We start from the raw sequence: 27,755 nt of genomic DNA on the forward strand, positions 1-27,755 counted from the left end.
AGCATTTGTTTAAAATGTTAGGCCAACTTTTAAGAAAACAACTGTACTTCATTAATGCTAATCAGCTGCACAACAATTGTGATCATGTGGTCAAAATACAACTGTAATAAAACTTACTTTTTAAATAATAAACCAATTGTGAAACTGACATTTAAAATAAAAAGAACACATATAGAATCCAAATACTAGATGACACAGCCACACAGGTGTCAACCATATACAGTACATTATATTAAATGTCAATTACTTAATAAAGTACTCTGATGTGTGCTGAAAACTTCTGGGCTTTATTTTCTTGTCATCTTCTAATGTCTAAGAAGACATTCTCTATACATGACTAAACATCTTCTTAAGTTACAAAGTGTGCCATCGGTGTGTGGTTAAGTTTTCATGACCAGCCTCTGCTACACAAAATGTGAAATAGTGGTATCATTTTTTTTTTTTTGTCTTAACATTTTTAAATCATACTGTAGTTGTCGTCTTTCTACACAAGATGTTTATGTGTATATTTGTTGTTTCCCTCCTGTTTTCTCCACTAAGATTACCATGTTTCTACTGTAGTCATTGCTCACAAAGTCGACACTGATTTGCTACATAACTGCTTTGCCTTTGTCCTCGAAGATTTCTCTGGCCTCCTCAAAGGTGCATCTCTCCTCAAGGCACTCTCTCTCCAGATTTCCTGGCTTCAGTTCCTCAAACAGCCCTGTGTTGTACCTTCTGGTCCTTGAAAGAATGGACTGGGCAGATTTAGAGGAGAGAAAAATGCTGGCTGAAAAAAATAAAAGTCACTTTAATTAGTTTGTGTAGCTTTTTTTACTGTCGCTTTACTTTACCTGGCAACCTAGAAAGGTTCATGGTATTAAAAAACTAAATTAAACTCCCGTTTGTTATAAATAATGACCAGGGTCTCCTGGGAAATTCCTTGTTGATCTAATAAAGATGAGGAATGAAGTCCCTGTGGTGTTCAATGTGCAGATGCTTTAATTGTTGTGCTCAATGCCCAGCCTCACTACTCATTTTTTTTTCTTCTTAACAGACTTGTCTGATCCTCACTCTGTCACTTGGGTAGAACCTCACAAACCTGCAGAAGAGCAATACGTTTCCTGCAGCTACCTGCCATTTCATTCTTTTTAGGTTCTATTTAAACTTCATTATGAAAAATGAGAAAGGGGCAGTTACAGGACAAATAAAGTGCACTAAGTGACCAGGAGATGGAAAGGAAGTCAAAAGATGTGCTCAAAATTAGTAGCAAAGGATCAAAACTAGGAGGACAACAAGAACCGAGTGAGCAGAGACAAAACAAAGCACAAGTCAAAGACAAAATGTCAGTCATACCACAAATTAGAAACTAAAGGGATAAAATCACATCTCGTGACACCCTGAGCACGACAAATATGATCACTTGAGCAAAGTCATGTTGGCACTGCATACTGTAAATAAATTTCAGGTGTTACTTTGAAAATGAAAAGTACACTTATAAATGACCCAAAACAAGTAACAAATACTATTTATGACAAGGGTTATAAATTGTATGGACTGTTAATTCCAGCGATACCACTAACATTACCTGTGCTGTATAGATTCCAATCCAAAATAGTCCAGAGAGAGTTTGGGTTCATTTTGGTTCTCTTAGTATTAGACACAAAAAAAGAACTTAATATGATGCATGTAATTTGCAAGCACTGAAATATTAAAATCCAGCAACCCAGGGCACTACAAAGTTGGACTTCCTCTTCAACTCCAGCTGGCCTGTACGCTCGATGGCTGATTTATGCTGAATTTGGAATTCTCCACACACAAAAACAGATGTGACTAAAGTTGGTTTCAAGAAACCACAGGAGAAACAGATAGTTACATACAGCCACAGAGTTCATGGGTGTCTATGGATGCTTTTCATGCTCCCTTCCTGAGTGGCCAAAGTTCATCAATGTAAATCTGGCCTGTGTAGCAACAAAATTTGTTTCAAATGCCTGTTCTGCCATTGAGGACATAGAGATAAATCCCCATTCTAAACCTGCTGTCCATGGTTACCAGACTCTAAACAACATAGTGATAGATAGATAGATAGATAGATAGATAGATAGATAGATAGATAGATAGATAGATAGATAGATAGAGGATCGGATTTGTCCAGATGACCATTTAAATGCATTTACATTTGAATACAGCAGGTCCAGCTTGTTGTGTCTACAAAAGGAACATGCCATAAGAAGTTTGTTCCATCCAAATTTCCCTTCCCGAAGACACCAGCATTCAGGAATCATCAACTCTGGCAATCCATCAAACTGTACCAAGATCTGATTTGACCTAACTAATCACTGACTGGTAAAGAGCATTGAGTTCAGCAACTCTGTTTACCGATGTGTTCAGAATACTTGGATCCAATGGCGCAACTAAAACACTGTTCATTGTACTTTTGCAAAAAAGTGCTCTGATACCAGGAACATTTAGAGCATACGTACATTAGACCTGGGTGCGTATTGTACTGTGGACAGTGTGTTGTTAGCATAGATAAACAACAGCAGTAGGTGGCATCCTTTTCAGCAGCACACTTGTCTTGTACAAGAATATCTAAATATTTAGAAACAGAAATGATCACCTTAAAGGTTCATAAATGTACATTGACTATATTGGGGGTCATTTGATAGGTCCCTAGTTTTAGGGTCAAATCTTGCACTGGACCTTGTCTATAAGAAATGTAAGTACTTTAGTTGTTGATATCTTATCCCAAAAACATTAAGGTTAAGTTGTATGGTGACCCTAACACTGGCGCGAGTATGTCTGCGTGTGAATGTGTTTAGCATGAGGTAGATTTACACTTTTTCCATGGCTAGGTCCTGATTTAAGCCTATTTCTGATAAGATCCTGTGCTTTATAATATAATATTTTACATGGGTAAAATTAGTTAAATTATCTTTCAGATGTATCTTGGAAATTTTTTCTTAATGTTCAGTAACACTGATTTTGGGTTCTTTTAATGTTTTTGTGGGTTTGGTTTTGCCCACCACCATGAGTGATGTTGCTTATGCATATGCCCTTGTGACCCAGGCTAGAGAACAAAAGAAAAAATTTGAATACATCCAGGTATAGTGACTTTCTGTTAGCTGTAGTCGAAGCTGTGTTCATACAACTTCCAAAAGTAAATGCAGAAAACAGAGTACTTTCAATAAGTGAATGTGTCTGATTCTCACTATATTATACACAACCTCACTTGATACAATTCAGGGTCGTGGAGGGGGCAGAGCCTTTGCTGGCAGTATTGCAGGGACTAACCCCAGATGGTGTACTAGTCCATCGCAGCACTCATTTAAACACACATCCAAATGCACAGGGAGACAATTTAGGGTATCCAATAAACCCCTCAAACAGGCCTTGGGGACATGGACGGAAAACTGAAAACTCTGGAAAACAAACCATACTAACAGATGGAAAATGTGCAAACTCAACGCAAACAGAAACTGGCCATTTGATGCAAACCTGGGCCACTAAATTTGTGAGACAGCGGCACTGTGCCACCGGGTCATTCCTCTCAACATTCTAAATCGTAAACTTTACAATCCATATTTACAACTGGAAGGAAAGATGCTCTGAAATATCACCACCCTACTACTCCAGTAATACTGTATCAATGAATCCATTTTCTAACCTGCTTATCCATAATATGCAGTAAATTCAAAACAAGAATATGTGTTAAGAGTACAATGTGTAACACTCTCACTTATGAGATCTTACATATTGACTGAACTGGTAACAAAATTAAATGACATTTTGTTTTTCTTTTATTTCAGAGTACCTCACCAGTCTATAATGGGCTGATGACTTATTCACACTGGAATGTATGTTGTGTCTCTTAGTGGCACTCCTGTGGCATCCTTTTGAGATCAACTGAGATGTGTGGGTGGTAAAAATGAATAGATCAATAGATAGATCGGCAAATACTTCAGAGTAACATATACATGTTCATATACATACTGTACAGTATATGTATATATATTAGGGGGCTTCGCTTGGCCACCCCCAGGTTTGGTTAACCAGATATACAATTTTAAGAGACTTTTATTTTCATGGGAATTGTTACATGTGTATTATTTTCACTTTTACTTTAAAACTTTAGTAAAATCAATATTTGGAATGAACTTTTCTTCAAGATCGCATTGAATTTTGATTCCGTGTTTGGACTCACATCGTGACAACGCAACGTATAACTACCGGTGAGTGAATATCGTTGCTTTCTCTCTAATAAATAAAATGACTTTTTTGAATGTTTGTCCTTGCTCTTTCTTCTTTGCTTCGTCATTGATGTGTCATCTAAAATGTATAAAATTGTTGTCCTGATAAAATTTATTAGAGCTGAGAGCACAGGAACTGTGTCTGACAAAAGCATTCACACGACTGAGGTTAGATGACTATGGTCTTGTCTGAAAATAATTGTAAGTAGGGCATGGCTTGAAAGAATCTCATGTTAAAAGTCTCCATCTCAAGAGACTTCATACCGCACCAACATTTTTGGAATCTTTTAATTCTCACTGGCAACATGAATTAGACGATCTACAAGTCTCCGACTTAAAGTTTAAATCCAAACAATATATTTGATCTCTTTTTGCTGTTTTGTTATTTCGCCAAGTAACAATTTCTGTTTGTTTGCACTAATGCGATCTTTACTATCCATTTTTGGAGACTTATGAATTTTCACACTTCCTTTATCTCTAACCTGCTCTGCATGTGTATGGCGCCAACATTGTTTAAATCTTTACAATGTTCTACTTTGTCATCTACTCTTTGTCTTTTACTTTCAGCCCCAGGCATGGACTCGTCTCACGGGACATATAGTTTAGGTGCATTGGTGATTCTAAATTGTCCCTAGTGTGTGCTTGGTGTGTGTGTGTGTGTGTGTGTGTGTGCGCGCCCTGTGGTGGGATGGCGCCCTGCCCGGGGTTTGTTTCCTGCCTTGAGCCCTGTGTTGGCTGGGATAGGCTCCAACTATATCTGTAGTTAGGATATAGCAGGTTGGATAATGGAAGGATATATATATATATATATATATATATATATATATATATATATATATATATATATATATATATATATATATAAGAGAGAGAGAGAGTAATGACTGTCCACAATACATGTTTATGGGTAAATTGTTCCTACTTTACTACTAGCTCAATTTGTGAACATACACTGCACTGCACAACTCCCGACAGAACCATATATGTTTCCTTCCCCTATCTAAGCTTTTCCTGCTTCCAATAAAAATCTATATACAGTATACATACAGTATATACTGTACTATAATATATATATAGGAAAAAGGGGTATTGTAAACAAAGACATTCATTTATTATAAAAATTTCTGACATACATTAACAATATGTAAATACTATTTAACTAACTACTAAATACTTTCATTCCGGGATGAAAACTGAGATGATAATGTTGATTATAAATCTTAAAACTTTATATAGTAAGGTGAATTACTAAGTACTTTTTAAACACTCAATTATGTAGAAACAAGTCATATTTTTAGCAAAGCTATTAATTGACATTAGTACTTTAAAATACTTTATGTTTCTCTGCCAAATGCTTCAGCTCAAATGTTTTAGTTAATTCGTTAAACCAATCTTTTTCTTACTGGACAATTTTTCAAGGTGTGCAGAAAAAAAACTTCAAGAAATTATAAAAGAACGTATTATACCGTAAATAAAAGGCAAAATGGTTTGTGGGTCTTCTTTGGGGGAAAGCAGGTGTAACAAATTGCCAAAAATGAACTTCAAAATGAAACGTTTGCACCATCTAAGCTTTTTATATTATTTGCAGATTACCTTTCGAGCCACTAGAGGGGTGTCGTCCTATTCTAACAAGCTTAAGCCTCGTATCTACAAATCCATTGACGTTTTATTTTCTGTTATTGAGTATATGTTCATACAGTATATCTGATCATAAATTCAAACACCATTCAAGCTTTACTTCGGAAACTGGAAGTTATAACACTTGCAACTTTATACTGAAACGAACTCTTTAAAGAGTACAAGGCATACAGTATGTGGCCGGGGAGCTGAAGCTAAATGATTGTTCAGACACGTGTTTTTGGCTCGCTTGACACCCACCAATTCTTTTATCAACATGAACTGCAGTCTGCCACTTCTGTGCTGACAGTACAGTACACTGCGTCTAATAGACTGCAGTTTCTCACACTTGCAGCACGATTTTTTTTCCTGGCTACTTTACGTAATCAAACCAATTTGCTTGCTTCTCAGTTTAACGGCTTCGTCTTTCGCCATTTCGTGTAAAAGGAGGATGCACAACTCCGCCCCTCCTGTCCCGTCCAGTCCTTCATCGCACCGACGCTCACGTTCCTATATCATTAAAGTCCTGGGCTTTTCCTCATTTTTGTACGCTTAATTTAAGTTCACTCTCAGGTTCCAGCTTAAACCAATTTAGGGGAACTGGGGGCACTGCGGCCGCAAGAAACGGGGTGCCAGTCCATCACAGGACCTCGTCGCGCGCACACACACACTGGGACAGTTTACAATAAACCACACTTGCACGTGTCAGCGAATGTGACCAGAAGACACTGAAAATGCCTGCAAACTTCAGGCACACGACTTCAAGACTCGGGGCGCTGGGGTCGCAGTGCCACGTGCAGTCACCATGTCGACCTCACTTTGCAGGTATAATTTACATTAGCAGTTTTTTTCTTCTTCAATCCTTAAAATGTGGCACCCTGTAAAGAAACTTTTTTAAGGTTTTCCGAATAATAGGCTACAGTTCGGAGCATTCGACGCCGGCCAGGTGGCATCAGTCATTGTTTTAATACTTTGGATAGGAAAAGCTTCCAGTTTTAGTTGTACATTTTTATGTATTTTTAATTTAAATCAATCACTCAATAAAGCAGATTGCGTACATTGTTAAGTAATTCAACGACACTCGTGCCGCCTTCCTTCTCTTTCGTGTGTTACGATCCTAGACGAACTTTCACTCCAAGATTTCGCCTTGGCTTGGCTCGAGACGAATGAATCCGCCGACGTCTTATGGGATTGTTTGACAAAGCGGCTTTTGTTAAACGTGCTCATACTTTTCTCAGGTAAAGTTCCAAATTTTGCGAAACGAGCTCGTTTTTTTGGGGTGGCATTCGTTGGACTTGTTCATATGGGTCCAAGGTGGCACTTAAGCATTGGCCATTAGGGCAGTTGGGTAATGCCCGGTGGGCCGCGGTCTTTGGTCTGGTCATGGGCCGTCCGTTTCATGAAATAAATTTGATGTACTGGTTACTGTTTGACTTTAAAATTAAGTTTCTAAACAACTAAACTACTGAACATTATCTGTCTGGTACTGCGATTTATTTAGTTCTATATAATATACTGCTGCGGTGGGCTGGCGCCCTGTCCGGGGTTTGTTTCCTGCCTTGCGCCCAGTGTTGGCAGGGATTGGCTCCAGCAGATCCCCGTGACCCTGTAGCTAGGGTATAACGGGTTGGATAATGGATGCCTGGATGGATAATACTGTATTACGTCAATCAAGTTGTGTTAGTTGTCAGTACACAAGTTTGCTGCAAAAAATTTGGTCAAACCTGCCTTTTGCCGATTTCTGTTTCGATATAAGGGGCTGGGGCCATCGTCCGCATCCGCAAGGATAGATGACACTGTTGGAGTAGGGGAGCCGTACACTATTGACCAATTGAGGCAGTTACAGGCGAGCGATCAAGCACTAGAAAAGGTAAAGGGCTGGTTGGAGACACAAGAACGTCCCGACTGGCAAACCGTGTCGTCACAGGGGCCTGAACTCAAAATACTCCACTCTCAGTTGGGCAACTTGGAGTTGCACGATGGCGTAATCTACAGGCGGTGGCACGCACCCGGGGGAGGAATTGACCGGCTACAACTACTGGTTCCCCAGGCTTTGCGCCGAGGTCCTCCGATGGGTCCACGGAGCGGCTGGATCCGGACATTACGGACGCTAAGACAGTGCGTCGACTACGGCAGCGGTTTTATTGGCCCGGGGGTCGGCAAGACGCAGAGCTACACGTCCACTGCTGTGACGTCTGCACTGCACAAAAGGACCTGGTCAAGCGTTCTCGCGCGCCATTGCAGCGATACCTGGTCGGGCACCCTGGCGTGGACATACTGGGTCCTTTTCCTGTAACGGAAGCGGAAATCGCTACGTTTTGGTAGCAATGGACTACTTTACCAAATGGCCAGAGGCGTATGCAGTTCGGATCAGAGTGCCCCACAGCTGCCCAAAACTCGTGGATGAAATGTTCACTCGATTTGGAGTTCGGACGAGCTCCACAGCGATCAGGGCGGAACTTTGAGAGCCGTTTGTTCAGAGAGGTGTGTCAGCGACTGGGGTGAAAAGACCGGACCACCCCTTCACCCACAAAGTGATGGATTGGTCGGCGATTTAATGCACCCTGGCCACTCAACTGGCAATTCTGACCAGTCAACACCAGCGGGACTGGGACCAACATCTGCCTTTGGTCCTATGGGCATATCGGACAGCAGTGCAGGAGTCGAGCCAATGCACGCCAGCGGGGCTGATGTTTGGAAGGGAACTTGCACGCCGGTGGATTTAGTGTTTGGCTCACCCCCTGAGCCTGAGATTATTGGTGGGCCCGAAATGGATTATTTTAGACGGCTAAAAGAGCGGCTGGACACCGTTCATCGACTGGCCAGGGAGGCCCTGGAGGGAGCTGGAGCACGCCAAAAACGACTACTGCTGCGGTGGGCTGGCGCCCACCTGTGGACAAAATATCGGAGGTAGTTTTCCGAGTTTGTTTCCTGCCTACCACCCACTGCGCCCATGGCTGAGCCCGACACCAGGACCACTACATTTCTGTTTTGATACCACTACATTTCGATACCACTACATTTCGGCTAGCATATACATTATTGCAATTTATTTTACCTCATATCAAGTATTTCAATTATTCGGTAATTAAGTTGTTTAGATTATGTATTATGCATTTTATTGTTCTCTGGTCGTCGACGTGAGTGATAATTAGTTGTTTTCAGCTGTGATTATTAGTATGATGAAATAAAGTTATAAAGCTCAGGATAGGAATTTTTCATATTAGGCCGGAACATTTATAGTTTATCGTTAAGGAACATTTCAATCATGTGAGTTTTTCATTGTAACTTCGGTTATAATTTATTCCATTGTAAATGAGCAGTTTGATTATCGAGTAGAGTTCATGTCATAGGCTCATAGCAAGTAGAGAGCCACGTACTCATCGCAAATTTTAAGAAAATTACAATGAATAATGGGCTGAGTGGGTCGACCTCGTCACCTCAATCGTTGAAGGATGCCCGGGCCGGTTTTGAGACCCAGTCCGCTCCTGCACTTGAGTTTTGTATATTGAGTGTTCCAGAAACCCCAAACGTATGTCGTGACTGGCACTGATGTCTGTGCCACACTTGACTAAGTAGGAATATCGCAGACAAAAGGAAATTAATAAATACATACTCATATAGATAAAATAACTGTTAATTGTGCCACTAAATACATACCATCCTGAAAGGAGAAACAATGTAATGTATAACAAAATATATTTTGTTACTTATTCCTTTATTTACTTATTAATTTATTTAGGTCTTCCTTTATTTATTTCAGCGACATGACACCGGCCTGAAATGAAAACTGTCACTTTCACTCATCAAAGTTGAGTGAGCAGGTTTTAGTGAGCACAGATTTATTTGGTGACATATTTAATTATTTACACTAATTTTTGCATTGTTATTTATTTATTGTCACATTTCACAGTACTTTTATTTGTTGTGCATTTATTTAATTTTTGTCCAAAATATTCCAGCATACACAGGAGGTGAAATACACCTTGAAATGAAAACTGCCATTTTCACCCATCAAAGTTTAGAGGGCGGGTTGTAGTGAGTTGTGTGTTTTGATTGGTGGATTGTCGGTGCTTAAAGTTGTGATTGTGCGCATCTGTAGAGGACACGAGTGCAAGACAAAGTTGCCCAGCGTCACTGCCTTAAGGAACTTCAACAATTCCGAAAATCCTGAATTTATCATCCTTTCAGGAGTCTGCATCTAATGTGTGGTGTCTGTCTATAAATGTAGCACTGGATGGCCAAGGATTTCTGTATGTTCTACCGACAAAGCACCAATCAAAGCACACTACCTCCTGGAGTCTGCCCTCTCAACTTTGTCCAGTGGAAATGACAGCTTTCAATTCATTGTGCATTTCAAGTTGTCTGCGGTGTAACTGAAATCAATAAATGAAATAATCAGATACATACATAAATAAATATGCAACAAAAAGAACATTTCATGATGCATTTGGTTATTTATGCTCTCCTGTCATTGCGCTTTGACTTATTTATTGTCACATTTCACAAAGCATTTCTTTATGTGCGTACTTCTTTATTTATTTATTTATTTGATTTTGTCTAAAACATTCCTCGCTAGACTTCTACAGTGTGTTCCCTTTTTGGACTCTGCAGTGTTTCACTTGCCATCTTGTTGAGGTTGGGCACTTGGCAACACTGGGCAGTGAGAGGTGCAGGCGGGTTGTAAGGTCTGTGAGTTAGGAGGTAACAGGTTGGAGCTGGAGATGAGAGTGGAAAAGAATTGGGCAGCAGTAGAATCTAAATCAGTGAAACAGCAAAAGAAACTTCGTACAGGGATATTTTGAAGGACGCATTGGCTTAAAAAAAGAAAAGAATTTAAGATTTTTTAAACTACAATAATGCAATACATCAAGTTAAATTAACAAAAGAAGTAAAATCTGCATTTGCATATATTTATAGCACTCGAATCTTGAGAGGTGGATTTTTTTTTTCATATTTTCTTAAAAAAAAAACTGTGAAAAAAACTTTTGAAAAACAGACAGCAAAGAAACAGACTGAGATCAAAAAGGTTTGGTTGGAAAAATAGAGGTCTTGCTACCAAATGAAAATAAATGTTTTAAGGGGTAATGAGTGTCATTCCTCTGGAGTTTTTAAATGAACAAATTAAATTCTAGATAAATGGAAATATTAATTTTGGTTGCGTATTGTTTGCTTTTTTTCTCTGTAAAATGACATGGATTCACTGTTTTGCAGACTTGCGTCAATACTTGACATATTCAGTAAGTTTTAAGGCTTTAGTTTTTACGTTTGGATCCTAGCTCCATCACCACCATTTAAAATGCATGCACATGCTAGTTTCTTTTTTATTATTGTGCAATGTGTATAAAAAAAAAACTCCACACTTTAGAACCCAATGCCATTCATGTGGCAAAATAATATACACCGTAACCTTTACTCGGGAAATACCAAACCTATCCTCTGAGTAGTTTAAGTGACTTCTGCACTTCTGAAGAGGTCATTCACCTCAAGCTACGCGTATTTGAGCCCGGCCAGTACTTGGATGGGAGACCATCTAGAAACAGGTTGGGTTGTTGCTGGAAGAGGTGTTGGTGAGGCCAGCAGAGGGCACTTACCCTGAGGTCTGAATGTGGGGTCCAATGCCCCAGTGCTGTGACTTAGGCACTGCGCTGTAAAAATGATCAGATGTCAAACCAAGGTCCCGACTCTCTGCCGTCATAAAGAATCCCTGGGCATGCTTTGTAAAATGTAGGGTGTATCCCGAGGTCCTGGGTAATTTGTCCAGCACCAACTAGTCATTCTGGCTTCCTTATCATCCCCTGTCTCTAATTTGCTACCTCTCTCTCACCACTTCACCACCTAATAGCTAATGTGTGGTGAGCATACCGGTGCCAAAATGGCTGCTGTCACATTGTTCAGGTGGATGCTACACATTAGTGGTTGTTGAAGTGACTCACAAGTCACTACGAAAAGCAGTGAGTAGTGAGAAAAGCACTATATAAATGTAAAGAAATATTATTGTTAACTTTTAAAAATGAAAATAAATGGGTAGTTTACCAGTATTATTTTATTCTGATAAAGTAGAACTGGTAGATGGAATACATTTAGGAATATTAGTTTTCCTGTATGTGAATATATTCCTGTTCCTCTTAGGTGTTATAAATATCAAAGACTGTTTGACATTGCTGCAGTTTGCTGTGATAAACTAAGGTTTAGTAAATGTGTGAGTGATCACTAGGTTGGTGAGGGTGAAGACGATAATAAGACAAAATGTTGTAATTGTGGTGGATAACACAGTGCTGCGTACAGAGGATGTAAAGTTTTTATTTAGAACAGTACAAGAACAAGAACAGGCCATCCAGCCCAAGTGAGCTCACTAGTCCTATCCACTTGACTTTACCCAAAATTACATCCAGTTGAGGTCTGAAGGTCCTTCTCTGTACCACACTAAGTGATCATTTATTCCACACAACTATGATTCTCTGTTTGAAGAAAAACTAGAAAACTGTGGAAGCTGAGAAAGGTAAAATAAGATTAGTAATATGTATTGTTATATGCAGGGCTTTTGCAAACAAACAAAAATTTCATTGTCTTAAAAATGTTTTGGTGATAAAAAAAAACAAACAATCAATGAATGTTTGATGGCATGGTTGTTTTATTACGAAAGCTTGTTTAATAGTGAATAAGATAAAATGAGTTATGTTTATAGTGGAAGGTATAGATTGCATGGCCCATACAGTACATGTAGTCATACTGAAAAAATTGAACTTCTTGTCAAAGCTGAAGACGGCTGTTACATGGAAATGTGTGAATGAAACTTTGATGGGTGTCTTCAGTCTAACTGTGAAGGGACACAGTAGGATTTAGAATTGTACAGTGGGATGTTAGACGCTTACTTCCTAATGGTCTGGAATTTAAAACGTCATTTCTGATGTGTCAGGTCCACCTGAGGTCATTTCTATTCAGGAGACTAGATTTTTATCTCATACTAGCCAACCCGCAGCGTACCATACGCCGCATAATCAGGCCGGTTTTTTAATGATTTTTAAGCACAGGGAGAAAATTAACATTTGAAAAATCGATAATGTAATAAATCAGCAAGAAAAGCAACATTGTAACAATGCATGGAACGAAGCAACACACAATTGTCCGTGACTGAAAACTGGCGGACCGCCATCGCTCATGTGCCCACCTCCAACTCGTCACTTGAGTCGTTGTCGTCTTTGCACAGTCCAGATACACCTGTGACTCACGTAGACTTTCCGTGTTCCTGCAGGAGGATCTAAGAACACGCATGTTTGTTGCGGATGCGAATTGCTGTATGTAGCGTGTAAAACAGTTTGCTATGGTGCACGCGTTCGTGCGTCGTAACCAAAAACTCGCTTTTTAAAGACTGCTTACTTCATTGTGTTTTAACCTCATTTGTAAAGGATTGTTTTAAGGATCCCATGGGATACCCCTCGCAAACTGTTTTACACGCTGCATATGGTGATTCACCTCCGGTGTGGCTCCTTCCTGCGACAAGTAAGGTATCTTACTTCTCGGTGGCTTAGTGAATCCACGCCCTTTCCGGCGTACTTTCCATGGGTGTCTTGCCTTAGTGAATTATATATATAGACTAACAGAATACCTGCGCCTCGCAGCGGAGAAGTAGTGTGTTAAAGAAGTTATGAAAAAGAAAAGCAAACATTTTAAAAATAACGTAAGATGATTGTTAATGTAATTGTTTTGTCATTGATATGAGTGTTGTTGTCATATCTATCTATTTATATTATATATATATATATATATATATATACACACACAGACACATATATAAACATATATATACATATAAACATATATATAAATATATATATATATACACATCTATACACACTGTATATACAACATATACATATCTACATATATACTGTATATACACATATATATACAAATCTACATATATATATCTACATATATATATATTAGGGGTGGGACTCGATTAAAAAAATTAATCCAATTAATTAGAGGCTGTGTAAGAATTAATCTTGATTAATCGTATGTAATCGCACACGTAAATTTGCCCCAAATGCAAATGTTTTTTTTTTAATTTAAAACGGTTTTAGTGGGCACAGAATCAAATAATAGACATGGACATGAATATTGTAAACTGAAGCTGTTTTAATTTCTGAAAAAAAGCTTTTAAACTGCATTTGAATTCAAAACAGAAACAAAAATATCATCCCTGGTTAAAATTGGGCAGACTTAAAAATAAAGTGGTAGTTTAAGTACTTTAAGTACATTTTCAGAATAGTATTGTCTTTAAATAATAATAACCAAAATTTCAACATAAAGTGCAGTTTTCTTCTTAAAAAAATAAGTCAGAAACATAAAAGGTAATTTGACCAACTTACTCTTTAAACTCTGAGTAACATTAGCCAAAATTATTTTGTACATTAGGCTAAAACAGTGTGATCATTGAACATTTTGTAATTAGATGTATTTAGAATTACTAACGGTCACGGAAGTCCAATGATCCCCAGTAAGAGCCACAAAGTCCGCTTTCTGTAATGCATCTAATTTTGCTTGCTTTTCAGTGTGCACAAAACCATGCTTTTATCAAGGCTTCGCTCGGTAGTCGAAATGATCAGTCGTAGGAACGCGCTTTATTCCGACTCTAACATTTTTGTAGCTGTGATGTGTGCATCAGTGTAATGGATGTACCAGGAAATCATGCATTGACAAAAGTTCCCGTTTGCTTGGAATTGAAAGTGTGATTAAATGCGTTATTTTTAAAGCGTTATGGAGTACATGCATCGAAGCTTCTCAGCTGTGCTTGTGCTAAGAAAGGGAAAATTTTAAAAATAGCGTAACATGATTCTCGTTAACCTAATATTTTTCATACGTCCCAAACCAAGGAGATGTGAAGGTAAAATGAATCGGTAGCGCGTACATAGTCAGTACATCCCTCTCGGGAATCGAACCTCGAATGTCGGCGTTAGAGGCGAAGACTCTACAATTGCGCCACAGCGTGTGGCTTGTCTATGCTAAAGTATGTATTGTAGATCGGGGTATATATATACATTTATATATATACCCGTGTACGCAGTGGAGAAGTAGAAGTTATGAAAAAGAAAAGGGAACATTTTAAAAATAACGTAACATGATTGTCAATATACAGTAATTGTTTTGTGAGTGTTATTGAATGTTGCTGTCATCAAGGATTTGATTATCATTATTTCTTTCAATCAGGCTCGTATTTGTAGGATGTGTTCAAGTTACATTCCGTGTTTGTCAATCGTTGTAAAGATAAGAGGTTTCATTCATCGATTAGTTCCTTACTGCATCAATAAACAGCTCGTCTTCCTTTTTATCTGTGATGTGACAAACTGCATGCACGGGTTTTTTTACACTGTCTTCCTTTAGCAGGAAATTCACTTTTTCCACCGTGTGCTTTGTTTCGCAGTAGCTGCACTTATGAATATGATTCTATGTATAAGGCGCTTCATATTTTTTGCTGCCTTCTCAATTGTGTAATTCGGTTTTGTTCAGCACTCTTTGGAACTGTTGCTTTTGTCTGCACTGCGTCAGTTCACGTGAGCCGCTTGGTGTTCTTGCATCGAAGGTTCCCAGCTGTACTGGTGCCATCTCGTGTAATGTCAGCTAAGACCCGGCACTTAAAAGTTTCTCTCGCAGTTTCAATGAGTTTGTGCCAAACACCACCCTGACCATCTCATCTTCCTCTGCATAAGCACAGTCCTTCACCCGTGAATATTTACGGCAGTGTTTGTATTGGATTGCGCTGATGGGCGGCCTTATATGGGCAGGCACTAAATTACAAACGCTAGTGGCAGCCTGTCTATGAACTTAATTTAATATAAACTTACGGTTCGTGCGCCGTGCTTTGTTTATGCTTGTATGCATCATTTGCTTCATAATGTTTTTCTGCCTTCTCAATTGTGAAATGGCGTTTTGTGCTCATCGCTGTTTGAGTTCTTCCTTGTTCTCTACGTACTTACGTAGGAGGCGTGATGATGTCACACGAAACTCGCCCCCCGCGGCCATCTCCAACTCAAGACTCCATTACATTATATGGGAAAAAATAGCTTCCAGTTATGACCCTTATGCGTAGAATTTCGAAATGAAACCTGCCCAACTTTTGTAAGTAAGCTGTAAGGAATAAGCCTGCCAAATTTCAGCCTTCTACCTACACGGGAAGTTGGGGAATTAGTGAATGAGTCAGTGAGTGAGTGAGTCAGTGAGGGCTTTGCCTTTTATTAGTATAGATACTATATGTTTTTATTTACATGATTATATTCTTGTAAAACATTATGGATTAACTGGTAAATGAGGTACTGTCGTTAGTTTTACAAGTCAATGTTTAAGGTATATAACGGTATTTTTAAATTAAAAATATGAAGCACCTGTAAAATTCTTTGAGTCCAAAAGTAATATGATAGTGGTTCAGTTTTATTATCATTGTGGATTATTGACACTTACATTTTTGGATACAGTATATTGGATTTTTAAGATCTCAATGATTCAGATCATTATGTGGTTTTATTGTCAGAATGACTTAGTAATTTAAGATTTTTAGATGCATATAATCTTGTATCTGTTAATAAAGGAAATAGAACAAGATTTAATGTGCATAATGGAACTGACTCTGCTACTGATCTTACATTACTTTCTAGAATATTGACTTTAACTAGCATGGGGGTAATAATGAAAGAAGTTACCTAAAGGAGTGATCATTATCTTATTATTGGCTTTAGGCTGGCATTAAATAAAAATAGAGCCTTTAGTATTAGTAGGTGGAACTTTTTAAAGCTAGAGTAATTGAGACAAATTCACAATTTTATGTGAGGAGGTATAATAATATTAGAGCAGTCACTTTATATTGAACACGTTATGAAAGTGATGACAGTCGAAGAGCTATTGTTGGTTTTCCCAGAGAAGCTAAAAATAAAATTGTAACTTGTCCTTTCAGTGTTTTTAGTTATCTTTTGTAATTGTAAAGGGATTAAAATGATCACAAATTAAAAGGAGATTTAGGATCCAAAATTATCTTGTATTTGCAATCTATAAGTGTTCGGCACTTTTCTCACATTCATTTCACAAACAAGAAATTCAAAAAGTTTGCCTAGTCCTTTATATCACACATCTGTCTACTGCATATCTCAGGGAGCATGTGAGTGTAACAAGACACATAAGTGTATAGTACGTTATCAGTAGACATGCATGCAAAACACACGACACAAGTCATTTCTGTTTTAAAATGACAATATATATCCTCACATATATTTTACTCTTTTACCTAACAGAGCACATCTTGCTGCTGCAGTTATCAATTAGTGAGAAAAATGACACTTTAATGATCTAATAATAGCAGTGATATCAGACTCCTAAGTTGTCAGAGCAGTACAGTGGTATTCATATACAACAGTGCCGACTCACATATGTATGTTGAGCTGAACATTGTTAAGATAAATGGTGTAACTCTCTTTCAATGAGGAACACTTTTTAATCAGAGTATAGCATCAAGTCTATGAAACTTCTGGGCTATTGATCTGGTCAGTTAAGTAGCAGAAAGGGTTTCAGCTGCTTTGGTGTTTATGAAATGAACAGCAGGTACACTAGAGGGGCAACAATGAGACGACCCCCAAAACAGGAATGGTTTAACAGCTGGAGGCCATGGACATTTTTCTCCTCATCTGTTCTGACTGTTTTTTCACTAGTTTTGTATTTGGTTATGGTCAGTGTCACTACTAGTAGCATGAGGCAATACCTGGACCCTACAGAGGTTGCACAAGTAGTTCAACTTCTCCAGGATGGCACATCAACACATGCCATTGCCAGAATGTTTTATGTTTCTCCCAGCACAGTCTCAAGGGCATGGAGGAGATTCCAGGAGACAAGCAGATACTCTAGGAGAGCTGGACAGGGCCGTAGAAGGTTCTTAACCCATCAGCGCTATCTGCTCCTTTGGGCAAGGAGGAACAGGATGAGCACTGCCAGAGCCCTACAAAATGACATCCAGCAGGCCACTGGTGTGAATGTCTCTGACCAAACAATCAGAAACAGACTCCATGAGGGTGGTCTGAGAGCCCGACGTCCTCTAGTAGGCCCTGTGCTCACTGCCTGGTACCATGGAGTGTGATTGGCATTTGCCATAGAATACCAGAATTAGCAGGTCCACCACTGGTGCCCTGTGCTTTTCACAGATGAGAGCACGTTCACCCTGAGCACATCTGACAGACGTGAAAGGGTCTGTAGAAGCAGTGCAGAATGTTATGTGTCTGTAACATCGTTCAGCATGACCACTTTGGTGGTGCGGCAGTGATGGTCTTGGGAGGCATATGCATGGAGGGACGCAAAGACCTCTACTGGCTACACTATGGCACCTTGACTGCTATTAGGTATCAGGATGAAATCCTTGGACCCATTGTCAGACCATATGCTGGTACAGGGGGTCCTGGGTTCCTCCTGGTGCACGACAATGTGGCGAGAGTATGTAGGCAGTTCCTGGAGGATGAAGGAATTGATACCATTGACTGGCCCCCACATGCACCTGATCTAAATCTGATAGAACACCTCTGGGACATTATGTTTTAGTCCAGGTCCTTGGTCCAGATCTGGGAGGAGATCCCAGAGGACACCATCCACCATCTCATTAGGACCATTGACAGGCATGCTTACAAGCATGTGGGAGCCATATAAACTACTGAGTACGATCTTGAGTTGCTACAATGACATTTCGGCAAAATGGACAAATGGGACGCATCATTTTTTCACTTTGATTTTTATGTCTTTGAATTCAGCCCTCTGTAGGTTGATAATTTTCATTTCCATTAAACGATGTGACATCCTTTCGTTCCTAACACGTTACCCATTCCATATCAGTAGAGATATCCAGCAGGATTTTTTTCCCATTGAGATCTAATGTGTTTTCAAAGTGATTCTTTTGAACAGTTAATTTTGACTAGTTCCTGAAGTTTCTAAATGCTGAGGAAGGTTGGTGTTGAAGTTAGAGTGGGTTGTCTTAAAATACCTCAGAAAGTTATTACTTCTTCTTCACTGATAAGATTTCACTGCACAGTAAACCCACTGCTTCATTTTAATTGGAGCAAACAAGTCTCTTTTTGTTCACTTGCTATTAAAATATCATTTTTTTCTATTTTAATGTATAGAGCAACATTCTGGCAATAGGACTGAGTAGGTAATTAAAACCTGGAGAAAGAAGCAGGAGATGAGAGAATGGAATAATATGTGGCATCAGCTTGAGCACTTTTGATATTGCTTGGGTAACGAGTTAAAACTGACTGTTAGCACTGATAAGTTGGGACATGAAAGAATAAGTGACATTATAGGCCTAATAAGTGCACACAAAAATGAAAGTTCAAAATTATTTTTCTTTTGATTAGTTGGCCAAAACTAAGCAAAGGGCTAGTAAAAATCTATTCAAGGGCCGAATCCAGCCCAGGAAAGAAATTGTAATGTCATGTATCAATCTGTGTCAGAAACAATATAGCGTAATTAACTTAAAAACTGTTCCATTGTGGAATTGAGCAATAGTATGAGGCAATAAGGGAAATGAATAAAATGTTCAGGAGAATTAAGAAATACCCCTTAATGAGCATTCTTATTCTTTCAGTTTAAGGGTAAAACACATACTCAAGGATGCTAGTGGTAATTAAGGGATAGTGCATTTATGGCTGAAGCCAGAAATCACTTCTTTATAGAAACAGTTGTAGAAATCTGGAACTGACTACCGAGGCAAGTAGTTGAAGAGGAAACCTTAAAAACCTTTAAGAAGTATCTGGATGAGATATTGAAACAGCATATCTATTAGTTAAACAAATAAGCTGATGGACTAAATGGTCTTCTCTCATTTGACAAATTTCTTATGTGCTTTTGTTCTTATTTATAAGAGAACTCAGGTGGTCATGAGGAAAGTTGTACAAAAAGGATTTATTGTAGAACACAATGCAATAGAATTGAAGATGTAAGTGAAAGAATTAAAAGAACAGGAGGAATTAAACTGGATATTAGACTTTCAGTATTGATTGATGAGGGTAAAGAGGATGGTAGTGAAGATGAGAAGGGTCAAGTACTTGCTAGATAATTTGTTACATTTCATAGAATGAAGATTTGAATTTTAAAGCTAACATAAGCAATTGACTTTAAGTAATTTTCTTAACATATTAAAATTAAGTTATTTTAATAATATTATTTTATTATTTAAAAAGTGTATTGTAAATGCATTTTAGACTTCACTTGGAGTTTGGTATTTGTAGTATGCTGTATGGTCTACTGTGACTTTGCCTATAACTCTGCCCTGGCTTTTTCCTAACCCAGTAGTAGTTTTTAGGCCCTCTGACTTAGTAAAATAATTTATTCTAATGTGCCTGAAAAATTGATTCTGTTTCAGTACATACTGTTAATCAAAACTACTATGGAATTTTATCTTATTTATGGATTGACTAGCAAAATACCCGCGCTTCGCAGCAGAGAAGTAGTGTGTTAAAGAAGCAATGAAAAAGAAAAGGAAACATTTTGAAAATAACGTAACATGATTGTCAATGTTATTGTTTTGTCACTATTGTGAGTGATGAGTGTTGTTGTCATATATATATATATATATATAAATATAAATATATATATATATATTTACACACACACAAACATATATATATACATATCTATACATATACACATACATATACATACACATACATACATACACACACATATATACACACAAATACATATATATATACATACACACACACATATATAAACATATATATACATATACATACATATCTACATATATACACACACAGCTATTTCGTATCAGTGCAATACGCTGCTTGTTAAAACGGATAACTCCCGCTCTTACGTGCAAGTCTGCGTGGATATTATGAACTATCGTATTTGTTCAAGTTCTATTTAAATTTTAAATAGAAGGAATTTTTATTTAGTCGACAGAAATATCTTTGGTAGGAATGGTAAAAACAGACAGGAATATTATTCCTGAATAAATCAACTCAAACCTTAAACAACTTATAATATTTTGCTCTCCATAAAATATATCCTGTCTAAATTATACAAGTTAGAAATAAAGTAAACGTTAAAAGAACAAACATTCAAATTTCTTTACTCTTATGTAATTTTATATAAAAATAAACTTAGATTTTAAATATCCCAAAAGATTTTTCTCTCCATAAAAATATATCCTGTCAAAATTATACAAATTCAAATATGAACATGCTGCATAACAAAACCTGGAAATATAAATAAAATGTGTTCCTTTCAGTAATAACAAATCAAATCATTCAGTTATCTTTGCTCATATGTCATTTTAGAGCTGGACGCCTGGCATCTTTTTTTGGCAACAGGTTCGTTTCTGTTTGCTGTGAGGTTCTGTGTTGTGGAGATTCTCAGGATGGATTGCAGGTGCTCATCAGTGAGGCGACTCCTGTGTGCTGCTTTGTTAGTCTTTATCACTGAGAAGAGCTTCTCACACAGATATGTGCTACCAAACATGCACAAGGTTCGAGCCGCATGTAGACGGACTTTTTTTGTTCTTCAAAGTCACCAAAGCGCCGTGCAAACTCAGTGCGCAGTGCGCTCAGTTTATCAGTAAAGTGCGTATTTGGGAACACCGTAGTGACGACTTGGTTTAACATTACTTGGCAACAGGGAAAGTGGGGCAAGTGGTTGTGTCTCCCATAAAAGCAGCCTCAATTGAAATCACTTTGTGATTGTGCACGGGTAAAAACGTCCGCTGAAGTGTCAGATTCTTATTTAATTCTTCTGCTTTCTGTATCTTCTGCATTGCATTCAGGTTACCCTGATGTTTTGTCTCATAGTGTCTCCGTCTTAGATTAAATTCTGTAATTACAGCCACATTAGCTCCACAAATGAGACACACGGGTTCAGTAAACATATACTCAGCCTCCCATTGGTTTTTAAAGGCTCTATTTTCAGAATCAACTTTTCTCTTCAGCATCGTGTGAGCTAGCTTCGCAATAACTTGCAGCATCTTAAGGTAGACTTGATTAACGCGGTAAGTGTTCGGCAAGGCAGCTGAAGCGCTGCATTATGGGATCTGTAGTTTATTGTGTTACCAGCGCTTCATATACCCGGGCTTTAATAACAATAATACAGTATATAAAATGATCTCGCGGGCGGATATAATTACGCCGGGCGGATGTGGCCCGCCGTTGAGTTTGACACATATGGACTAAATAGAACTTGAAAAGATATATTTTTTCAAATGTGATCGCGCAATTCAGATAGAGTTGACGCGCACTACAGCCTGCATGCCTCAATAAGTCATCCTCCCTCGCCCTTACTTTTTTACCGTTCATCTAATGAATACACTGAGTATGGCTTTACCAAAACAATCACTGATGGCGAATAAAGTATCCATTATTCGAGTATGTAGATCGGGTTATATATATATATATACATATATATATACCCGCGTATCAGGAGAAGTAGTGTGTTAAAAAAGCTAGAAAAAGAAAAGGGAACATTTTGTCAATATACAGTATTTGTTTTGTGAGTGTTACTGAGTGTTGCTGTCATCAAGGATTTGATTATCATTATTTCTTTCAATCAGGTTCGTATTTGTAGGATGTGTTGTGTTCAAGTTACATTCCGTGTTTGTCAATCGTTGTAAAGATGACAGGTTTCATTCATCGATTCGTTTCTTACTGCATCAATAAACAGCTCGTCTTCTTCTTTATCTGAGACCTGACACACTGCATGCACGGGTTTTTTTTACACTGTCTTCCTTTAGCGGGACATTGACTTTTTCCAACGTGTGCTTTGTTTCCGCAGTAGTTGGATTTATGAATATGCTTGTATGTATGAGATGCTTCATATTTTTTGCTGCCTTTTCAATTGTGTAATTCGGTTTTTGTTCAGCGCTCTTTGGAACTGTTGCTTTTTATCTGTGCACTGCGTCAGTTCACGTGAGCCGCTCGGTGTACATGCATCGAAGGTTCCCAGCTGTGCTGGTGCCATCTCGTGCGATGTCCATGGCTGTATTTAATGTTACCTTAGTCCTGGCACTTAAAACTTTCTCGCAGTTTCGCTGAGTTTGTGTCAAACACCACCCTGACCATCTCATCTTCCTCTCCATAAGCACAGTCCTTCACCCGTGAATATTTACTCGTGGCAGTTTGCTATTGGATTGCCGCTGACGGACGGCCTTATATGGGCAGGCACTAAATTACAAACGCCAGCGCAGCCTGTCTATGAACTTAATTTAAAGTGTAGGTTTACATCGTGCTTTGTTTCCGAAGTAGCAGAACTCATGAATATGGTTGTATATGTCACTTTCGCCGCTTCTTATTGTTTCGCTGCCTTCTCAATTATATAATTCATGTTTTCTTCAGCGCTTTTTGAGGTCTTCCTGGTTTTCTATGTACTGCGTGATTACGTGGGAGGCGTGATGATGTCACACGAAACTCCGCCCCCACGGCGTTGAAGCTCATCTCCATTACAGTAAATGGAGAAAAACTGCTTCCAGTTATGACCATTACGCGTAGAATTTCGATATAAAACCTGCCCAACTTTTGTAAGGAAGCTGTAAGGAATGAACCTGCCAAATTTCAGCCTTCCACCCACACGGGAAGTTGGAGAATTAGTGATGAGTCAGTGAGTGAGTGAGTGAGTGAGTGAGTGAGTGAGGGCTTTGCCTTTTATTAGTATAGATCTAAAATTGTCTTGATGGGAAGCATGAAGGTAGCTATTTTTTCCTTAATTTTAAATTTTTATAAAGAAATACTAATCTAAATCTAATATTTGTTTTTGATATATACAATAGGATTGACTGCGGTGGGCTGGCACCCTGACCGTGGTTTGTTTCCTGCCTTGCACCCTGTGTTGGCTGGGATTGGCTCCAGCAGACCCCCATGACCCTGTAGTTAGGATATAGCAGGTTGGATAATGGATAGACAATAGGATTGAATGCTGTTCTTTTGGGTTTAGAATGGATTGGGGAGCTTTGTCCAAATAATGTAGTTATTTATTCAGATTTTTTTTTGCAGAATATTAAAACAGGTCATTCTACATCTGTCAATCATGGAGAATCCACTGCATCCACTGAACAGTGTCATCTCCAGGCAGAGGAGTAGCTTCAGTGACAGACTTTTGTCACTGCCCTGCTCCACTGACAGACTGAGGAGATCGTTCCTCCCTCACACTATGCGACTCTTCAGTTCCACCCAGGTGGGTAAATGTTAACATTATACAAAGTTATTGTATGTTATACCTGCTTGTTATCACTTTAATTTAATATTGTTTTTTTTATCAGTATGCTGCTGCTGGAGTATGTGAATTTCCTCTTGGGATTAATGAAGTATCTATCTATCTATCCATCCATCCATTATCCAACCCGCTATATCCCAACTACAGTGTCACGGGGGTCTGCCAGAGCCAATCCCAGCCAACACAGGGTACAAGGCAGGAAATAAACCACGGGCAGGGCTCCCGCCCACTGCCATCTATCTATCTATCTATCTATCTATCTATCTATCTATCTATCTATCTATCTATCTATCTATCTATCTATCTACAGTATCTAAACTCGATTTCCTGTTAGAAGAGAATCGGGCAATGTACAGTTTGCAAAATATAGGCTTATACGCTTGTTTTTAATGGATTTCAGCAAATAAGTGAGATAAAGGGAACGGTATGGTTGGTGTTTTGGCAAAGAAAGTTACCAAACATTGTAATGAAGCTCTGCATTAAAAATGAGGTAAATCAAGAAGTGGTGTTGTAGTTAAATCAGTGGAATTTATACCTGCAAAGTTTGCAGTTTAATCTTCACCCCTTAATCAATGTGTAACACTGAGCAAGCCTTTTAACATGTCTGTGTTCCAAATTTAAGAAACAAAATCATGCAGACAATCACACTATATTCTGATCTTGAAAGCTGAACAACGGTATCAGCCAAATATCTAACAGTAATACATACAATAATGAAATACAGTATATAATTACAAGAATTTCAAAACAAGTGTTGGAAGACACAATCTAGTAGTAGTATATTTCATTAACATTCCGCTTTAGAAACCAGTTGCAAGAAAACTTTGCCTACCCCAGTTTGGCTGTGTGCTTATAGAGTAATCCATTGACTAACTTTCTGAAGTGTTTACCTTTGATTCACTTTAGTAGAAGGGAACATTTTCTCAAATAAATTTACTTCTGAGGTCACAAGAATGCAATGTGAATCAGTCCTTACTGTTTGTTAAGATGTGATTGTCCTGCTCTTCCAAAATAGTTTTAAAGAGGCAAACCCGTTAAAGAAGATCAGAGAGAGACACTCATTGAACCAGTGTGTTTTATCTAAAAGTGCCCTACTTTTTGAAGAAATAGACAGTTTGAACAAATAGTGGAAACATTTAACTTGCTAGCACTCCACAAAATCAAGATGCAGTTTTTGTAGTAATAAAAATATATTAATACTGATATTGGTAGACATTTAACTGTCCAGAGTTCAGAATGAAAAGTATCAATAGTCCGGTTTAAGCAGAAGGGTTATGTGGCAATTTTTTATGATTTAAGTGTGACTAAAGAGTCACATTTACTATGAATTATTCATATTCAGATATATTAGAATGGGTTTTCCTTTCACTTACCCTATACACAAAAAACAATTCTGTTTTTAATCATTTTTCAGCAGATTTAAACACTAAGGAAATTTAGAATTTGTACGTTTTAATAACACAAACCAAGGACTAAAATGATCATTTTTATCAGCAATCTGTAACAAACCAAAATTTGTCACGAGTGAGAAGCAGAGGTGAATTTCCCAAAATGAATGGCTCTCCTGCTCATGTACAAAGCAGCTGGTAAGATTTTTGTGAATCTGAAAATGCATCTAGCAATATTAATTTGTCTGTTATGACTACATGTGGAAAGGTCCTGGCCCATCATTTTGAGCTTTTCCTTCAGCTGTAATGTAATTCTGCTAATATCACCACATGATGGGAAAGAAAACCAGCATGCAGGCCCTTCGTGTTACTTTTTCAAAATGCTCTGAATTATGAGGAACAGTTAATAACAAATTTCGAAAAGCATCTTACCTTCACAACCTCGGTTGTTCACCTCAGCCACAATGAGAATTAGAAACACCTGGCAAATTTTTATCATTATGTCTTTCGTTGGAGGAAAAAAATAACTTTTTGACAAATGCTGAAAGTGGGAAATATAGTATCTTGATCTGTGTGCAGCTCCAAAGTGCATCAGGATGTTTGCATTGGTAAGCAAAAGCATACAAAAGGTTAGCTAAACTGATGGCAGAGCTGCACTGTGCATGCGCCTCCTTCATGGGGGTGGGCTTGTTTTTGGTGAATGTTGCCCAGTGAGTTATGCCTTCTGTTACTGTCAAAGTTCCTTGGCTGAGTGAATTTGTGGCCTATAACAGTAAAAGGGAGGCTGTACTTATCACAATACAATGAGCCCAGTGCCTCCTTGTTCTGTTGCTTATTTTATGGTCGCTTATACATTTGTAGTAGTAGCAGTAATATATTGTGAGTCATGTCTTGACATTTAAGTCACTTGCTTCTGTATTACTGAACACCTTCTTCTCCTGAACCACCCACTTTATCTGACTATTGGTCAGACACGTTCGTACAGTAGACACCTAATGCTGAACGCAGCATCCGACAGGAAGAAGTGTACTGGTGTGTACCAAACAGTAGATGCCATGCACTGTAATGGCAGAACAAAGTACACAATATTCTGTCAATTTCCCATTAACGCAAAATGGTTAAAAGCAACCAAAAACCTGTTCCTGAGGTTAAAACCACCCAAACTAAAACATCAGTTCATTTCTGTTTACTTTTTACTCTTCCATATGCAGGATTTATCACCTTGACTTTGTATCATGCTCTGTGAAAGGTGCTATAATATGTAGCTATAGTAGAGAAGGCACTGAAGTTGCATACAACAAAGATTGGTCACACATTGGGTTGTATTTGAAAAGAACATCGTACACTGGTGGGCCCATCCTGGTTCCAGTGTTGGTAGGTAGTGACTACCTGTTTTTCTAAGGAATTTTGGTGAGGGCATTTGAATAAGACAGAGAAAGGAACAGTGAGGCAGATATCCAGTGGAGCTCCACCACGCCAATGCTGGACAGATAGGAACCCTGCTTCTAATTACTGGTGGTAGGCAGTTTGAGGAGTCCCCTGTTTTTTTAGTCCATGAAGCGGCAAATGTAAGAAAATCTGAGGTTGCTATGGGAGCTCTTTTAGAATATCTCCAAGATTTTTGTGAAAGTTTCTCACCACGGAGGTAAGAGTAAATCTGAGTGGGGTTTAACATCCATTTCTATCAAATTGCTCATTGAGTTTGGCCTGAGGAGGTAAATTTGTAAAATTGCCAGTGAAGTGAGAAAGCTAATGTGGCCAAAGATGAGAGAGAAATAGAAAAGGGGCATGTGGAGGGCAGCTTGTTGCCATTTGCTTTGAGTACTACACTCACCTAGGATTATTAGGAACACCATACTAATACGGTGTTTGACCCCCTTTCGCCTTCAGAACTGCCTTAATTCTACATGGCATTGATTCAACAAGGTGCTGAAAGCATTCTTTAGAAATGTTGGCCCATATTGATAGGATAGCATCTTGCAGTTGATGGAGATTTGTGGGATGCACATCCAGGGCACGAAGCTCCCGTTCCACCACATCCCAAAGATGCTCTATTGGGTTGAGATCTGGTGACTGTGTGGGCCATTTTAGTACAGTGAACTCATTGTCATGTTCAAGAAACCAATTTGAAATGATTCGAGCTTTGTGACATGGTGCATTATCCTGCTGGAAGTAGCCATCAGAGGATGGGTACATGGTGGTCATGAAGGGATGGACATGGTCAGAAACAATGCTCAGGTAGCCAGTGGCATTTAAACGATGCCCAATTGGCACT

At 38.5% G+C, this 27,755-nt stretch overlaps 1 protein-coding gene across 1 annotated transcript in view; it reads right to left on the reverse strand.

Annotated features, from left to right (window-relative positions):
• LOC120537308 (coagulation factor IX-like) overlaps positions 1 to 26,103 on the reverse strand; it is a 41,016-nt gene extending 14,913 nt beyond the window's left edge. Inside the window, exons 1-2 of the mRNA XM_039766161.1 lie at positions 25,913 to 26,103; positions 600 to 769 (exon numbers count right to left, since the gene is read on the reverse strand). Of these exons, the coding sequence (XP_039622095.1) occupies positions 600 to 769; positions 25,913 to 26,102 (360 nt within the window). The 5' untranslated portion in view covers position 26,103. The remainder of the gene's footprint in view (positions 1 to 599; positions 770 to 25,912) is intronic.
• Between the last annotated feature and the right edge of the window lie 1,652 nt (positions 26,104 to 27,755).

The sequence above is a fragment of the Polypterus senegalus genome, chromosome 10 (assembly GCF_016835505.1).
Source record: "Polypterus senegalus isolate Bchr_013 chromosome 10, ASM1683550v1, whole genome shotgun sequence".
NCBI classification, from domain to species: domain Eukaryota; kingdom Metazoa; phylum Chordata; class Cladistia; order Polypteriformes; family Polypteridae; genus Polypterus; species Polypterus senegalus.